Here is a 16,707-nt window from a genome sequence, read left to right on the forward strand (position 1 = left end):
CGAGATTTTGAATAGGGGGGTGGCAGGCTGGGTAGGTGCTAACAAGAAAGTATAGAGTCCTGTGTTTCCTTGCTGGTGACAAAAAAAACAGTTTGACTGTTTCATTTTCAGTTTATTTGCAGTCAGTAGTTCCCTAGCATTGCGAGTCTTTCAATGGGGGGGGGGGGGGGTGCAGGCTGGGTAGGGCTGAAAAGAAAGTATAGAGTCCCTTGTCTCCTTGCTGGTGACAAAAAAAAAAAAAAAAAACAGCTTGACTGTGATTTTCAGTTTATTTGCAGTCAGTAGTCCCCTAGCGTTGTGAGCCTTTCAATGGGGGGGGGGCAGGCTGGGTAGGGCTAACAAGAATGTATAGAGTCCCTTGTTTCCTTGCTGGTGACAAAAAAAAAAAAAAAACAGCTTGACTGTGATTTTCAGTTTATTTGCAGTTAGTAGTTCCCTAGCGTTGCGAGCCTTTCAATGGGGGGGGGGGGGGGGGGCAGGCTGGGTAGGGCTGACAAGAATGTATAGAGTCCCTTGTTTCCTTGCTGGTGACAAAAAAAAAACAGTTTGACTGTTTGGTTTTCAGTTTATTTGCAGTCAGCAGTCCCCTAGCGTTGTGAGCCTTTAAATGGGGGGGCAGGCTGGCCAGAGGTTGACAAGAAAGTATAGAGTCCCTTGTTTCCCTGCTGGTGACAAGAAAACAGTTTGACCGTTTGGTTTTCAGTTTATTTGCAGTGCATAGTCCCCAATCGTTGTGAGCCTTTCAATGGGGGGGGGGGGTGCAGGCTGGGTAGGGCTGAAAAGAAAGTATAGAGTCCCTTGTCTCCTTGCTGGTGACAAAAAAAAAAAAAAAAAACAGCTTGACTGTGATTTTCAGTTTATTTGCAGTCAGTAGTCCCCTAGCGTTGTGAGCCTTTCAATGGGGGGGGGGGGGCAGGCTGGGTAGGGCTAACAAGAATGTATAGAGTCCCTTGTTTCCTTGCTGGTGACAAAAAAAAAAAAAAAACAGCTTGACTGTGATTTTCAGTTTATTTGCAGTTAGTAGTTCCCTAGCGTTGCGAGCCTTTCAATGGGGGGGGGGGGGCAGGCTGGGTAGGGCTGACAAGAATGTATAGAGTCCCTTGTTTCCTTGCTGGTGACAAAAAAAAAAACAGTTTGACTGTTTGGTTTTCAGTTTATTTGCAGTCAGCAGTCCCCTGGCGTTGTGAGCCTTTAAATGGGGGGGCAGGCTGGCCAGAGGTTGACAAGAAAGTATAGAGTCCCTTGTTTCCCTGCTGGTGACAAGAAAACAGTTTGACCGTTTGGTTTTCAGTTTATTTGCAGTGCATAGTCCCCAATCGTTGTGAGCCTTTCAATGGGGGGGGGCAAGCTGGGTAGGGCTGAAAAGACTGTATAGAGTCCCTTTTTTCCTTGCTGTTGACAAAAAAAAATAGTTTGACTGTTTGGTTTTCAGTTTATTTGCAGTCAGTAGTCCCCTAGCGTTCCGAGCCTTTCAATGGGGGGGCAGGCGAAGGTGAAGGCAGGCAGGGTAGGGCTGACAAGAAAGTATAGAATCCCTTCTTTCTTTGCTGGTGACAAAAAAGCAGTTTGACTGTTTGGTTTTCAGTTTATTTGCAGTCAGTAGTCCCCTAGCGTTGCAAGCCTTTAAATGGGGGGCAGACTGGGTAGGGCTGACAAGAAACTACAGAGTCGCTTGTTTCTTTGCTGGTAACAAAAAAAACAGATTGACTGTTTGATTTTCAGTTTATTTGCAGTCACTGGTCTCCTAGCATTGCGAGCCTTTCAATGGAGGGTGGGGGGCTGGTTGGGTAGGGCTGAGAAGAAAGTATAGAGTCCCTTGTTTCCTTGCTGTTGACAAAAAAAAAAATAGTTTAACTGTTTGGTTTTCAGTTTATTTGCAGTCAGTAGTCCACTACCATTCCGAGCTTTTGAATAGGGGGTGGCAGGCTGGGTAGGTGCTAACAAGAAAGTATAGAGTCCTTTGTTTCCTTGCTGGTGACAAAAAAACAGTTTGACTGTTTCATTTTCAGTTTATTTGCAGTCAGTAGTTCCCTAGCATTGCGAGTCTTTCAATGCGGGGGGGGGGGTGTGTGTGCAGGCTGGGTAGGGCTGAAAAGAAAGTATAGAGTCCCTTGTCTCCTTGCTGGTGACAAAAAAAAAAAAAACAGCTTGACTGTGATTTTCAGGTTATTTGCAGTCAGTAGTCCCCTAGCGTTGTGAGCCTTTCAATGGGGGGGGCAGGCTGGGTAGGGCTGACAAGAATGTATAGAGTCCTTTGTTTCCTTGCTGGTGACAAAAAAAAAACAGTTTGACTGTTTGGTTTTCAGTTTATTTGCAGTCAGCAGTCCCCTAGCGTTGTGAGCCTTTAAATGGGGGGGGGGGGGGTCAGGCTGGGCAGAGGATGACAAGAAAGTATAGAGTCCCTTGTTTCCCTGCTGGTGACAAGAAAACAGTTTGACCGTTTGGTTTTCAGTTTATTTGCAGTGAATAGTCCCCAATCGTTGTGAGCCTTTCAATGGAGGGGGGGGGGGGGCAAGCTGGGTAGGGCTGAAAAGACAGTATAGAGCTCTGGTTCTCAACCTGTGGGTCGCGACCCACAAGTGGGTCGCGTAGCCGTCACAGGTGGGTCGCGGATGCTCCCACAAAAAGTTGTGAAAAATTGATGAAGTATTCTGGTGGGCTATTTTTGTCTGGCTACTGCTTTGACGTAATTGTTTGTTGTGCATGCGTGACACGTGCGTGGCTAGCTAGTGTGGAAAAATATTTGAAATTAAAACGGCCTTCTGAAAGTGCAGCTGCCGAACAGTCACCGTGTGCAAGATCCAGCGACGAAAATGAAGCTGAAGAAGACGAAGACGAAGAACTTTGGATTCGGTTTGACTGACAAAGGAATATATGGCCATTGAATTTTTTCAGCGAAAACGCGATGAATTGCAGAAACAGAAGAGTCGATTTATAAAATGTGCAACCATTAATACGAGCGCCGTTACAGCGTCTTATAAAGTGGCATTACGCATTGCAAAGGCCAAAAAGCCGCACACTATTGCTGAAGAATTAATTCTTCCGTCTGCCTTCGATATGGTGCAGGCCATTTTAGGAGAGAAAATGGCCAAACAGTTGCGCACCATTCCGCTGTCTAATGACACTATTAGCAGACGCATTGCAGACATGTCAGCTGATGTCAATGAGCAACTTGTTAAAATGCTGAAAACCAGTAAAATCTTTGCAATACAGTTGGACGAATCAACAGATGTTGCCAACTGTGCAATGCTCATGGTTTATGTTCGTTTTGTAAACGTGGCTGAAGCATGTGTTGACGAGCAGTTCATGTTTTGCAATGAACTATCAACTCGAACGACATCCGAAGAAATTTTTAAAGTACTGGACAAGTTCATTACAGAAAATGGTTTGAATTGGGATAACTGCATTGGAATTACAACAGATGGAGCAGCTGCCATGACAGGGAAGAAATCAGGTTTGGTTCAACGAGTAAAACACATGGCTCCAAAAGCTGTGTCGTATCACTGTTTCATACACCGAGAGGCTTTGGCAGCCAAGGAATTGAGCGAAGACCTGCACAACGTTCTTGCCAGTGGAGTGAAAATGGTGAATTTCATCAAAGCTAGTGCTTTGAATACACGCCTGTTTGAAGTACTGTGTTCAGAAATGGGGTCAGAACATGTTCATCTGCTCCTTCACACAGAGGTGCGTTGGTTATCAAGAGGAAGAATTCTTCAGAGATTGTATGAATTGCGAAGTGAAGTGTTTCAGTTTCTGTCCAGCAAGAACTCTCCACTGGCTGCTCATTTGGTTGACACAGAATGGCTGGCAAAGTTGGCTTATCTCGTTGACGTATTTGGCGCACTCAACGACTTGAATCTGGCATTGCAAGGACGTGCCAATGATATCTCTAGACATGCTGACAAAATTAATGCTTTTATACAGAAGTTGGAGCACTGGCGCATTCGTGTTGCACAGGGACGCATGGATGCATTTTCGTTCTTGTCAGAGCATTTAATGAATGTTGAGCATAAAACGGATGTGATACAGGCAGCAATACAAACTGTCGTAGTCGGTCATTTGGATTTATTGCGCAAAAAATTCCTGCAATATTTTCCAGCACTGCCAACAGAGAACTTCAAATGGGTTAGAAATCCGTTTGAAACAGATGTGACCTCACTGTCATTGGCAGCAGAAATGGAGTCACAGCTAATAGAACTGTCTTGTGACACCACTCTGAAGACTAAATTTGACAAATTGAAATTGTCAGACTTTTGGCTACATGTGGGCAACGAATATCCACTTATTTCACAGGAAGCGATGTCGTTCCTATTGCCCTTTGCAACAACATATTTGTGCGAAACAGGGTTCTCTGCGATGACTGCCATGAAGACTAAGTACAGGAATAAGCTCCGTGTTTCCGATGATTTGAGACTGTGTCTGACAACCATTAGCCCCCGAATCAGTTTACTCGTCAGCAGAATGCAGTCCCAACCGTCACACTAGGCGTGAAACAGTGCAACTGCTGAACAAACGTCTTCGACATAATTTTTTAGTTAAATTTAGAGACTTTTAGTTTCCGTACTGGTTGTCATATGTTTAATAACAGTCTTACTTTACTATTACAATGCAACGTTTAGCTTTTTGAGTCTTTGTATACTTGCATTAGACCGGCTTAGGCGAGCGTTTTGTCAGAATTTATCAGCAGCTGTATGTCAGACAGACAGAATGACAGATGTATACAAAAAGCATTAAATTCACGATACAAAAACAATAAGTTTGCAATTGAAATTCCTGTTTTTCAGGTATGTAGATTGTAGAATGTAGAATAGATATAAAAAAGTCGTTGGCGGCTCGCCCGGGCCCAGTGGGACTTTGCTGGGACAAAGGTGGGTCGCCATTGGAAAAGGTTGAGAACCACTGGTATAGAGTCCCTTGTTTCCTTGCTGGTGACAAAAAAAAAAACAGATTTAATATTTCGTTTTCAGTTTCTGTGCAATCAGTAGTCCCCTAGCGCTGCAAGCCTTTCAAGGGGGGGGGGGGTGCAGGCTGGGTAGGGCTGACAAGAAAGTATAGAGTCCCTAGTCTCCTTGTTGGTGACAGAAAAACAGTTTGACTATTTGGTTTTCAGTTTATTTGCAGTCAATCGTCCCCTAGCATTGCGAGCCTTTCAGTAGGGTGGGGGCAGGCTGGGTAAGGCTGACATGAAAGTGTAGAGTCCCTTATTTCCTTGCTGGTGACAAAAAAACTGTTTGACTCTTTGGTTTTCAATTTATTTGCAGTCAGCAGTCCCCTAGCGTTGTAAGCCTTTCACTGGGGGGGGGGGGGGTAAGCTGGGTAAGGCTGACAAGAAAGTACAGAGTTCCTTGTTTTCTTGCTGGTGACAAAAAACAGTTTGACTGTTTGGTTTTCAGTTTATTTGCAGTCAGTTGTCCCCTAGCGTTGTGGGCCTTTCAGTAGTGGGGGGCAGGCTCTGTAGGGCTGACAAGAAAGTATAGAGTCCCTTGTTTCTTTGCTGGTGACAAAAAAAAAAACAGTTTGACTGTTTGGTTTTCAGTTTATTGGCAGTCAGTAGTCCACTAGCATTGCGAGACTTTCAGTGGAGTGGGGGGGCTGGGTAGGGCTGACAAGAAAGTATAGAGTTATGTGTTTCCTTGTTGGTGACAAAAAAACAGTTTGATTGTTTGGTTTTCAGTTTATTTGCAGTCAGTAGTCCCCTAGGATTGCGAGACTTTCAGTGGGGGGGGGGGGGGCTGGGTAGGGCTGACAAGAAGGTATAGAGTCCCTTTTTTTTGCTCATGACAAAAAATAGTTTGACTGTTTGGTTTTCGGTTTATTTATTTATTTTATTTTTATTTATTTTACATTTGCTGACCGGGATAGTCCGAATGGATGTATGTCCATTTTCAGTGGAGGCCCGGGGAGAAAAGCTCCAAGGGTAAGCAGATACAGCATTACATGATACCAGCATTACATATTACAAACAGACTATTTACAGAGATTACATAAGTAAGCAAGTTAAACAAGTTCCACAGGTTACAGTTAATCCTGAGCACAAGTCAGGATTAAATTAAATTACACAGTAAACTGGTTAACAGATTTTTACACATTCTAGAGAGAGTTAGCCAGACTTGATACATTGACATAGCCAGTTAAGTGGCAAATGTTGTTTGAGTCTATTTTTAAATTGACCTAAGGTGGAAAGTAAGGTAATATCAGCTGGAAGTGAGTTCCAGGATCTACTTACAGAGTTTGCAAAGAGAGAATCACCGGCTGTGTTATTAATTTTGCTAGTCTAAATTAGTAGATTGTTAGAGGATCGAAGCGGTCTAGGATTGTTATAGGGGGTGATAATATTTTTAAGTGCAGGAGTATTGTCCGGATTATAGAGGATTTTATAGGCCATAATCAGTTGGTTATACTGGATTAGGCTGGGTAGTTCAAGCCACCCAAGCTGCTTTAGATTGACACAATTATGTGTCCTAAAAGGCAGCCCAGTGGCAAACCTGGCAATGTGGTTGTAGCAAATTGAGAGTTTGTTAAGGTCAGTCTTGTTTAAATTCGAGAGTAGAGGGGATGCATACAGAAGGGTTGAAAGAAGGTGAGAGCGAGCTATGGCAATTTTAGCTGGAGGGGTTAGGAAGGCTTTTATTCTGTAAAGTGACCCTAGTTTTTTATTGATGGTTTTGATAGTTTGGTTAACATGTAGGTCAAATTTTAGATTATTGTCTATGATGACACCTAATAGTTTTGTAGATGGGTCAGGGGAGATTATTGTGCCATCATTTGATTTTATGGTAAAGGTGAAAGCGGTAGACCTACGTGTTGGTGAAAATAACAGCATTTTAGTTTTTTTAGGATTTAGGATCAGACGATGTTCCGAAAGCCAGTTTTCTATTGTATTAAAGGTGGCCTGGGTAGCTGACCATAACTCTACTGGAGATGTGGCTGAGCAAATCAGAGTAAAGTCATCAGCATATTGGATACAGCTGACTTTTGGGATGACAGTATAAAGGTCGTTAATGAAGATGGAGAACAGCAACGGCCCTAGTATAGAGCCTTGTGGTACTCCAAGGGTGTTAGGTAGAAGGTTAGAGAGTTTGTTCTGCCAGAGGACAGCCTGCTGTCAACCATTCAGGTAGGATTGAAACCATTGAAGGGCTCCAGTATCTAGACAGAATGTTTGCAGGGTGTGGATTAAAAGTTGGTGATCAACCATATTGAATGCCTTGGAGAGATCCAAAAAGAGGGCTGAGGATATATAATTATTGTTGCGATTATGGTTTATGGTGTTAGTAAAGGCTAGGAGGGCTGAAGTAGTGCTGTGATGAGGACGGAAGCCATGCTGAGTGTCTGCCATAAGGCGATTTTGGATTAGGTGGTGCATGAGTTGTCTATGAATATATTTTTCCATAATCTTTGCAAGTGGAGAGAGTATAGCTATTGGCCTATAATTGGAGAATTCAGTAGAGCTGCCTCCTTTGTGAAGTGGGATTACATAGGATATTTTCCAGATGGTGGGAATTTTAGCTTCTACTATGGTTCGATTGATTATTATTGAGACGGGGTAAGCAATAGCATCAGCTGATTTTTGTAGGTACTCGGCAGGGAGTTGATCAGCAGAAAGTGTAGTGGGTTTTAATTTTTTGATCAAGGTATGGATAAGTGAAGTGGCAACTGGTTGGAAGCTGAACGCAAGTAGGTTTCTAGGGGTGCTACTTTCAGGACCAGGGGAGCTAGGAGGTAGTTGGCTAGCTAGGGCTTGAATTGTTTCAGTAAATAATTGGTTAAAACTATCAGAAACATCTTCAGGGGTTTTATCAATAGTAGTAACAGGGATTGGGGTTGACGTTTGTCCAGGATGTAGTAGATTATTTAAACCTGGCCAAAACGTCTGAGGGTTATTTTGATTTACTGTCTGTAAACTACAGTAGTATTGTTTTTTGTCTTGTAAAATTGATTTTTTGGTTTTGTTCCTGGATTGCCTGTATTTAATGTGATCTTGAGGGTCTTTAGAAGAATGCCATAAAGCTCATGCTTTGTTTCCAAGGGTAATTTTGAGTTTAGACTCTATAGAAAGCCATGGTGCAGTTTTTGCCTTGGTTCTCTTTGAATGAACAGGTGCATGCAAATCAAGGAAGTCAAGGAATTTGTTGTTAAAGTATGCTACTGCTTCCTCTAAGGGGAGATGTTTTAGAATAGACCAATTACATGAGTTTAGTTCTTTTTGGAATTTGGCAGGGTCAAAGTTTTTATTGTTTCTAACCTTTCTGAGTAAGGGTTGTTGGGAATTAATGGTTTTGTGCTTAATTACATATGTGAGAAGGTGATCGCTTAGGCCATTAAGGTGGGTACCAGAGGTGTACAGTTGGGGGTGACTGTTTATGACTACCCAGTCAAGTATACTTTCTTTTTTGTTGGGTTTACCTATCCTGGTAGGGGTGGATATGATTTGTGTAAATGCATGCAGGTTATTATGGGTGGTTGGGGATTCTGAGGAACAGAATCAGTCAGTAGTCCCCTAGTGTTGCGAGCCTTTCAATGGGGGGGGGGGGGGGGGCAGGCTGGGTAGGACTTTAGGAAAGTATAGAGTCCATTGTTTCCTTGCTGGTGACAAAAAAAAACAGTTTTACTGTTTAGTTTTCAGGTTATTTGCGGTCAGTAGTCCCCTACCATTTCAAGCTTTTCAGTAGGGGGGTGGCAGGCTGGGTAGGTGCTGACAAGAAAGTATAGAGTCCTGTGTTTCCTTGCTGGTGATTAATAAACTGTTTGTTTGGATTTCAGTTTATTTGCAGTCAGTAGTCCCCTAACGTTGCACGGATTTCAATGGGGGGCAGGTTGTGTAGGGCTGACAAGAAATTATAGAGTCCCTTGTTTCCTTGCTCGTGACAAAAAAACAGATTGACTGTTTGGTTTTCAGTTTATTTGCAGTCACTGGTCTCCTAGCATTGCGAGCCTTTCAATGGAGGGTGGGGGGCAGGTTGGGTAGGGCTGAGAAGAAAGTATAGAGTCCCTTGTTTCCTTGCTGTTGACAAAAAAAAAATAGTTTAACTGTTTGGTTTTCAGTTTATTTGCAGTCAGTAGTCCCCTGGCGTTGCGAGCCTTTCAATGGGGGGGCAGGCTGGGTAGGACTGCAAGAAAGTATAGAGTCCCTTGTTTCCTTGCTGGTGAAAAAAAAAGAGTTTGACTGTTTGGTTTTCAGTTTACTTGCAGTCAGTAGTCCACTACCATTCCGAGCTTTTGAATAAGGGGGTGGCAGGCTGGGTAGGTGCTAACAAGAAAGTATAGAGTCCTGTGTTTCCTTGCTGGTGACAAAAAAACAGTTTGACTGTTTCATTTTCAGTTTATTTGCAGTCAGTAGTTCCCTAGCATTGCGAGTCTTTCAATGGGGGGGGGAGGTGCAGGCTGGGTAGGGCTGAAAAGAAAGTATAGAGTCCCTTGTCTCCTTGCTGGTGACAAAAAAAAAAAAAAAACAGATTGACTGTGATTTTCAGTTTATTTGCAGTCAGTAGTCCCCTAGCGTTGTGAGCCTTTCAATGGGGGGGGGGGCAGGCTGGGTAGGGCTAACAAGAATGTATAGAGTCCCTTGTTTCCTTGCTGGTGACAAAAAAAAAAAAACAGTTTGACTGTTAGGTTTTCAGTTTATTTGCAGTCAGCAGTCCCCTAGCGTTGTGAGCCTTTAAATGGGGGGGGGGGGGGCAGGCTGGGCAGAGGATGACAAGAAAGTATAGAGTCCCTTGTTTCCCTGCTGGTGACAAGAAAACAGTTTGACCATTTGGTTTTCAGTTTATTTGCAGTGCATAGTCCCCAATCGTGAGCCTTTCAATGGGGGGGGGGGGTGGCAAGCTGGGTAGGGCTGGAAAGACAGTATAGAGTCCCTTGTTTCCTTGCTGTTGACAAAAAAAAATAGTTTGACTTTGGTTTTCAGTTTATTTGCAGTCAGTAGTCCCCTAGCGTTCCGAGCCTTTTAATGGGGGGGGGGGGGCAGGCGAAGGTGAAGGCAGGCAGGGTAGGGCTGACAAGAAAGTATAGAATCCCTTGTTTCTTTGCTGGTGACAAAAAAGCAGTTTGACTGTTTGGTTTTCAGTTTATTTGCAGTCAATAGTCCCCTAGCGTTGCAAGCCTTTAAATGGGGGGGGGGGGGGCAGGCTGGGTAGGGCTGACAAGAAACTATAGAGTCGCTTGTTTCTTTGCTGGTAACAAAAAAAACAGATTGACTGTTTGTTTTTCAGTTTATTTGCAGTCACTGGTCTCCTAGCATTGCGAGCCTTTCAATGGAGGGTGGGGGGCAGGTTGGGTAGGGCTGAGAAGAAAGTATAGAGTCCCTTGTTTCCTTGCTGTTGACAAAAAAAAAATAGTTTAACTGTTTGGTTTTCAGTTTATTTGCAGTCAGCAGTCCCCTAACGTTGTGAGCCTTTAAATGGGGGGGGGGGGGGTGGCAGGCTGGGCAGAGGATGACAAGAAAGTGCAGAGTCCCTTGTTTCCCTGCTGTTGACAAGAAAACAGTTTGACCGTTTGGTTTTCAGTTTATTTGCAGTGAATAGTCCCCAATCGTTGTGAGCCTTTTAATGGGGGGGGGGGGGCAAGCTGGGTGGTAGGGCTGAAAAGACAGTATAGAGTCCCTTGTTTCATTGCTGGTGACAAAAAAACAGATTGAATATTTGGTTTTCAGTTTCTGTGCAGTCAGTGGTCCCCTAGCGCTGCAAGCCTTTCAATGGGGGGGGGGGTGCAGGCTGGGTAGGGCTGACAAGAAAGTGTAGAGTCCCTTGTTTCCTTGCTGGTGACAAAAAAACAGTTTGATTGTTTGGTAGTCCCCTAGCATTGCGAGACTTTCAATAGGGGGTGGGGGATTGGGTAGGGCTGACAAGAAACTATAGAGTCCATTGTTTCTTTGCTGGCGAAAAAAACTGTTTGACTCTTTGGTTTTCAATTTATTTGCATTCAGCAGTCCCCTAGCGTTGCAAGCCTTTCAATGGGGGGGGGGAGTAAGCTGGGTAAGGCTGACAAGAAAGTACAGAGTTTGCTGGTGACAAAAAACAGTTTGACTGTTTGGTTTTCAGTTTATTTGCAGTCAGTTGTCCCCTAGCGTTGCGGGACTTTCAGTAGTTGGGGGCAAGCTGGGTAGGGCTGACAAGAAAGTATAGTGTCCCTTGTTTCCTTGCTGGTGACAAAAAAAAAACAGTTTGACTGTTTGGTTTTCAGTTTATTGGCAGTCAGTAGTCCACTAGCATTGCGAGACTTTCAGTGGGGGGGGGGGGCTGGGTAGGGCAGACAAGAGGGTATAGTGTCCCTTTTTTTTTGCTCATGACAAAAAAATAGTTTGACTGTTTGGTTTTCAGTTTATTTACTTATTTTATTTTTATTTATTTTACATTTGCTGACAGGGATAGTCCGAATGGATGCATGTCCATTTTCAGTGGAGGCCCGGGGAGAAAAGCTCCAAGGGTAAGCAGATACAGCATTACATAATACCAGCATTACATATTACAAACAGACTATTTACAGAAATTACATAAGTAAGCAAGTTAAACAAGTTCCACAGGTTACAGTTAATCCTGAGCACGTCAGGATTAAATTAAATTACACAGTAAACTGGTTAACAGATTTTTACACATTCTAGAGAGAGTTAGCCAGACTTGATACATTGACATAGCCAGTTAAGTGACAAATGTTGTTTGAGTCTATTTTTAAATTGACCTAAGGTGGAAAGTAAGGTAATATCAGCTGGAAGTGAGTTCCAGGATCTACTTACAGAGTTTGCAAAGAGAGAATCACTGGCTGTGTTATTAATTTTGCTAGTCTAAATTAGTAGATTGTTAGAGGATCGAAGCGGTCTAGGATTGTTATAGGGGGTGATAATATTTTTAAGTGCAGGAGTATTGTCCGGATTATAGAGGATTTTATAGGCCATAATCAATTGGTTATACTGGATCAGGCTGGGTAGTTCAAGCCACCCAAGCTGCTTTAGATTGACACAATTATGTGTCCTAAAAGGCAGCCCAGTGGCAAACCTGGCAATGTGGTTGTAGCAAATTGAGAGTTTGTTAAGGACAGTCTTGTTTAAATTCAAGAGTAGAGGGGATGCATACAGAAGGGTTGAAAGAAGGTGAGAGCGAGCTATGGCAATTTTAGCTGGAGGGGTTAGGAAGGCTTTTATTCTGTAAAGTGACCCTCGTTTTTTATTGATGGTTTTGATAGTTTGGTTAACATGTAGGTCAAATTTTAGATTATTGTCTATGATGACACCTAATAGTTTTGTAGATGGGTCAGGGGAGATTATTGTGCCATCATTTGATTTTATGGTAAAGGTGAAAGTGGTAGACCTACGTGTTGGTGAAAAGAACAGCATTTTAGTTTTTTTAGGATTTAGGATCAGACGATGTTCAGAAAGCCAGTTTTTTATTGTATTAAAGGTGGCCTGGGTAGCTGACCATAACTCTACTGGAGATGTGGCTGAGCAAATCAGAGTACAGTCATCAGCATATTGGATACAGCTGACTTTTGGGGTGACAGTATAAAGGTTGTTAATGAAGATGGAGAGCAACGGCCCTAGTATAGAGCCTTGTGGTACTCCAAGGGTGTTAGGTAGAAGGTTAGAGAGTTTGTTCTGCCAGAGGACAGCCTGCTGTCAACCATTCAGGTAGGATTGAAACCATTGGAGGGCTCCAGTATCTAGACAGAATGTTTGCAGGGTGTGGATTAAAAGTTGGTGATCAACCATATTGAATGCCTTGGAAAGATCCAAAAAGAGGGCTGAGGATATATAATTATTGTTGCGATTATGGTTTATGGTGTTAGTAAAGGCTAGGAGGGCTGAAGTAGTGCTGTGATGAGGACGGAAGCCATGCTGAGTGTCTGCCATAAGGCGATTTTGGATTAGGTGGTGCATGAGTTGTCTATGAATATATTTTTCCATAATCTTTGCAAGTGGAGAGAGTATAGCTATTGGCCTATAATTGGAGAATTCAGTAGAGCTGCCTCCTTTGTGAAGTGGGATTACATAGGATATTTTCCAGATGGTGGGAATTTTAGCTTCTACTATGGTTCGATTGATTAGTATTGAGACGGGTAAGCAATAGCATCAGCTGATTTTTGTAGGTACTCGGCAGGAGTTGATCAGCAGAAAGTGTAGTGGGTTTTAATTTTTTGATCAAGGTATGGATAAGTGAAGTGGCAACTGGTTGGAAGCTGAACGCAAGTAGGTTTCTAGGGATGCTACTTTCAGGACCAGGGGAGCTAGGAGGTAGTTGGCTAGCTAGGGCTTGAATTGTTTCAGTAAATAATTGGTTAAAACTATCAGAAACATCTTCAGGGGTTTTATCAATAGTAGTAACAGGGATTGGGGTTGACGTTTGTCCAGGATGTAGTAGATTATTTAAACCTGGCCAAAACTTCTGAGGGTTATTTTGATTTACTGTCTGTAAACTACAGTAGTATTGTTTTTTGTCTTGTAAAATTGATTTTTTGGTTTCGTTCCTGGATTGCCTGTATTTAATGTGATCTTGGATGTCTTTAGAAGAACGCCATAAAGCTCATGCTTTGTTTTCAAGGGTAATTTTGAGTTTAGACTCTATAGAAAGCCATGGTGCAGTTTTTGCCTTGGTTCTCTTTGAATGAACAGGTGCATGCAAATCAAGGATCTCAAGGAATTTGTTGTTAAAGTATGCTACTGCTTCCTCTAAGGGCAGATGTTTTAGAATAGACCAATTACATGAGTTTAGTTCTTTTTGGAATTTGGCAGGGTCAAAGTTTTTATTGTTTCTAACCTTTCTGAGTAAGGGTTGTTGGGAATTAATGGTTTTGTGCTTAATTACATATGTGAGAAGGTGATCGCTTAGGCCATTAAGGTGGGTACCAGAGGTGTACAGTTGGGGGTGACTGTTTATGTCTACCCAGTCAAGTATACTTTCTTTTTGGTTGGGTTTACCTATCCTGGTAGGGGTGGATATGATTTGTGTAAATGCATGCAGGTTAATATGGGTGGTTGGGGATTCTGAGGAACAGAATCAGTCAGTAGTCCCCTAGTGTTGCGAGCCTTTCAATGGGGGGGGGGGCAGGCTGGGTAGGACTTTAAGATAGAGTCCATTGTTTCCTTGCTAGTGACAAAAAAAACAGTTTTACTGTTTAGTTTTCAGGTTATTTGCAGTCAGTAGTCCCCTACCATTTCAAGCTTTTCAATAGGGGGGTGGCAGGCTGGGTAGATGCTGACAAGAAAGTATAGAGTCCTGTGTTTCCTTGCTGGTGATTAATAAACTGTTTGTCTGTTTGGATTTAAGTTTATTTGCAGTCAGTAGTCCCCTAACGTTGCACTGCTTTCAATGGGGGGGGGGGGCAGGTTGTGTAGGGCTGTCAAGAAATTATAGAGTCCCTTGTTTCCTTGCTCGTGACAAAAAAATAGTTTGACTGTTTGGTTTTCAGTTTATTTGCAGTCAGTAGTCCCCTAGCATTGCAAACCTTTCAATGGGGGGGTGGTGGCAGGTTGGGTAGGGCTGACAAAAAATTATAGAGTCCCTTGTTTCCTTGCTGTTGACAAAAAACAGTTTGACTGTTTGGTTTTCAGTTTATTTGCAGTCAGTAGTCCCCTAGCGTTGCGAGCCTTTCAATAGGGGGTGGGCGCAGGCTGGGTAGGGCTGACAAGAAAGTATAGAGTCCCTTGTTTCCTTGCTGGTGAAAAAAAAAACAGTTTGAATTTTTGATTTTCAGTTTATTTGCAGTTAATAGTGCCTTAGTGTTGTGAGCCTTTCAATAGGGGGCTGGGGCAGGCTGTGTAGGACTGACAAGAAAGTATAGAGTCCCTTGTTTCCTTGCTGATGACAAAAAAAAAACAGTTTGACTGTTTGGTTTTCAGTTTATTTGCAGTCAGTAGTCTCCTAGTGTTGTGTGCCTTTCAATGGGGGGGGGGGGGGCAGGCTGGGTAGGACTGGCAAGAAAGTATAGAGTCCCTTGTTTCCTTGCTGGTGACAAAAAAACAGTTTGAATTTTTGATTTTCAGTTTATTTGCAGTTAATATTCCCTTAGCATTGTGAGCCTTTCAATAGGGGGCTGGGGCAGGCTGAGTAAGGCTGACAAGAAAGTACGGACTCCCTTGTTTCCTTGCTATTTGCAAAAAAACAGTTTGACTGTTTGGTTTGCAGTTTATTTGCGGTCAGAAGTCCCCTAGCATTGCAAGCCTTTCAATGGGTGGGGGGGGGGGTGTCAGGCTGGGTAGGCCTTACAAGAAAATATAGCGTCCCTTGTTTCCTTGCTGGTCACAAAAAAAAAAAAAAAAAAAACAGTTTGACTGTTTGGTTTTCAGTTTATTTGCAGTCAGTAGTCCCCCTAACATTGCAAGCCTTTCAATGGGGGGCAGGCTGGGTAGGGCTGACAAGAAAGCACATAGTCCCTTGTTTCCTTGCTGGTGCCAAAAAGCAGTTTGTCTGTTTCATCATGTTGCTTCTTCAGACCATTTAAAGTGAGAAGTAACTATCTAGTATATTAATACTATCACTTCAGTTTAATTAGAATAATGTGATTGCATGCAACTAATCAAAGGCTGCATTTAACAGAATTAAGTAATAAAATAGTATCAAATCACACAAACTTACTATTATGCCATACAATATAAAAATATACATTTTCATAAATAATATATACATTTTTGAAACAACATAAAACATAAAGACTAACATTTCTCTGAATCTGTACAGAACTGATAAAGCAGAGTTAATCTCCTGGCTGTGTTGGATTCTATAACCATCTGATAAATAAACTGATAGGTATATATTTTTGCACTTGTTTTGTACTGTACAGCAATTATATATTTGCTTTGTTGTTTGTGTCCTATTTTGTCTGCAGTGTTTGTTTCTTAGGGTAGTTCAGTAGCTAGATTCATGCAGGGGTTGACATTGCTTTCATTTGAGCCAGCCCACCTTAGGTATTTAGCTATTAGCCAACACTCCTGTTTTATCTGATAGCCTGAGGGTATATTCTTTGTGTAGTACTCCTATAATGACTTACATTTCTCTGAATTTGTGCAGAACTGTGAAAACAGAGTTAATCTCCTGGCTGTGTAGGATTTTACAACCATCTGATAGGCGATAAGTATCCTTTTTTTGCACTTGCTTTGTATCTGCAGCAATTATATATTTTCTGTGTTGTTTGTGTCCTATTTTGTCTGCACTGTTTGCTTTTCCTGCCTTCCCACCCAAGTGTTGTTATAGTCTTAAACTTGCTGGGTTTGGAATTGCCCACCCCTGCTGTTAATTTGATTTTAGACACTCCTCCCAGTCCCATCTCATTTGACCATTCATCTGAGTGCAGTGAGATTATTTGGGTAGGACTACCATGTTTGATCCTTAATCTTGTACTATCTTTTGTTTCCTCCCTCTCTGCTTAAAAAAATTACACTTTATTCAGCTGCTTTTACTGTAATTGTGTTTTTCCTGCTTTATTACATTATTTTTGCTGTGTACTCTTAAGTGTTCAAATGCTTTTATTCTGCTGCATTTATTACTGCTTGTTAGTAGCCTGATTAAATTTATCCATTATTCTAGCATTTTAGTTTTGGGTTTAGCACTTGTACTTCAAGCCAGTTACTTTACATTTAACAAGGTTCCTGTGGTGTACACTCTTGTGGATAAACCCTTATCAAACCCTCTCTCTATAAGTCTGCTCAAGCATTCAGAACACTATGTCTGGACAATTCCCATCAGTTTCTCCTGCTAGCCTAGTCGACATGGGCATACTGAG

General features: G+C 42.4%; 1 protein-coding gene across 1 annotated transcript; it reads left to right on the forward strand.

The window, feature by feature from the left end:
- Positions 1-2,874: 2,874 nt before the first annotated feature.
- Positions 2,875-4,485, forward strand: LOC122792854 (protein FAM200A-like). Its single transcript, XM_044060414.1, has one exon. It carries the CDS (start codon positions 2,875-2,877, stop codon positions 4,483-4,485), a length of 1,611 nt encoding a protein of 536 aa, XP_043916349.1.
- Positions 4,486-16,707: the final 12,222 nt, after the last annotated feature.

Source organism: Protopterus annectens, chromosome 2.part0, assembly GCF_019279795.1.
Source record: "Protopterus annectens isolate FY-2018-M chromosome 2.part0, PAN1.0, whole genome shotgun sequence".
NCBI classification, from domain to species: Eukaryota; Metazoa; Chordata; order Ceratodontiformes; family Protopteridae; genus Protopterus; species Protopterus annectens.

Bases quoted from the DNA above. Each gene is read 5' to 3' on its own strand.
- LOC122792854 (XM_044060414.1), top strand. From the start codon at position 2,875: ATGGCCATTGAATTTTTTCAGCGAAAACGCGATGAATTGCAGAAACAG.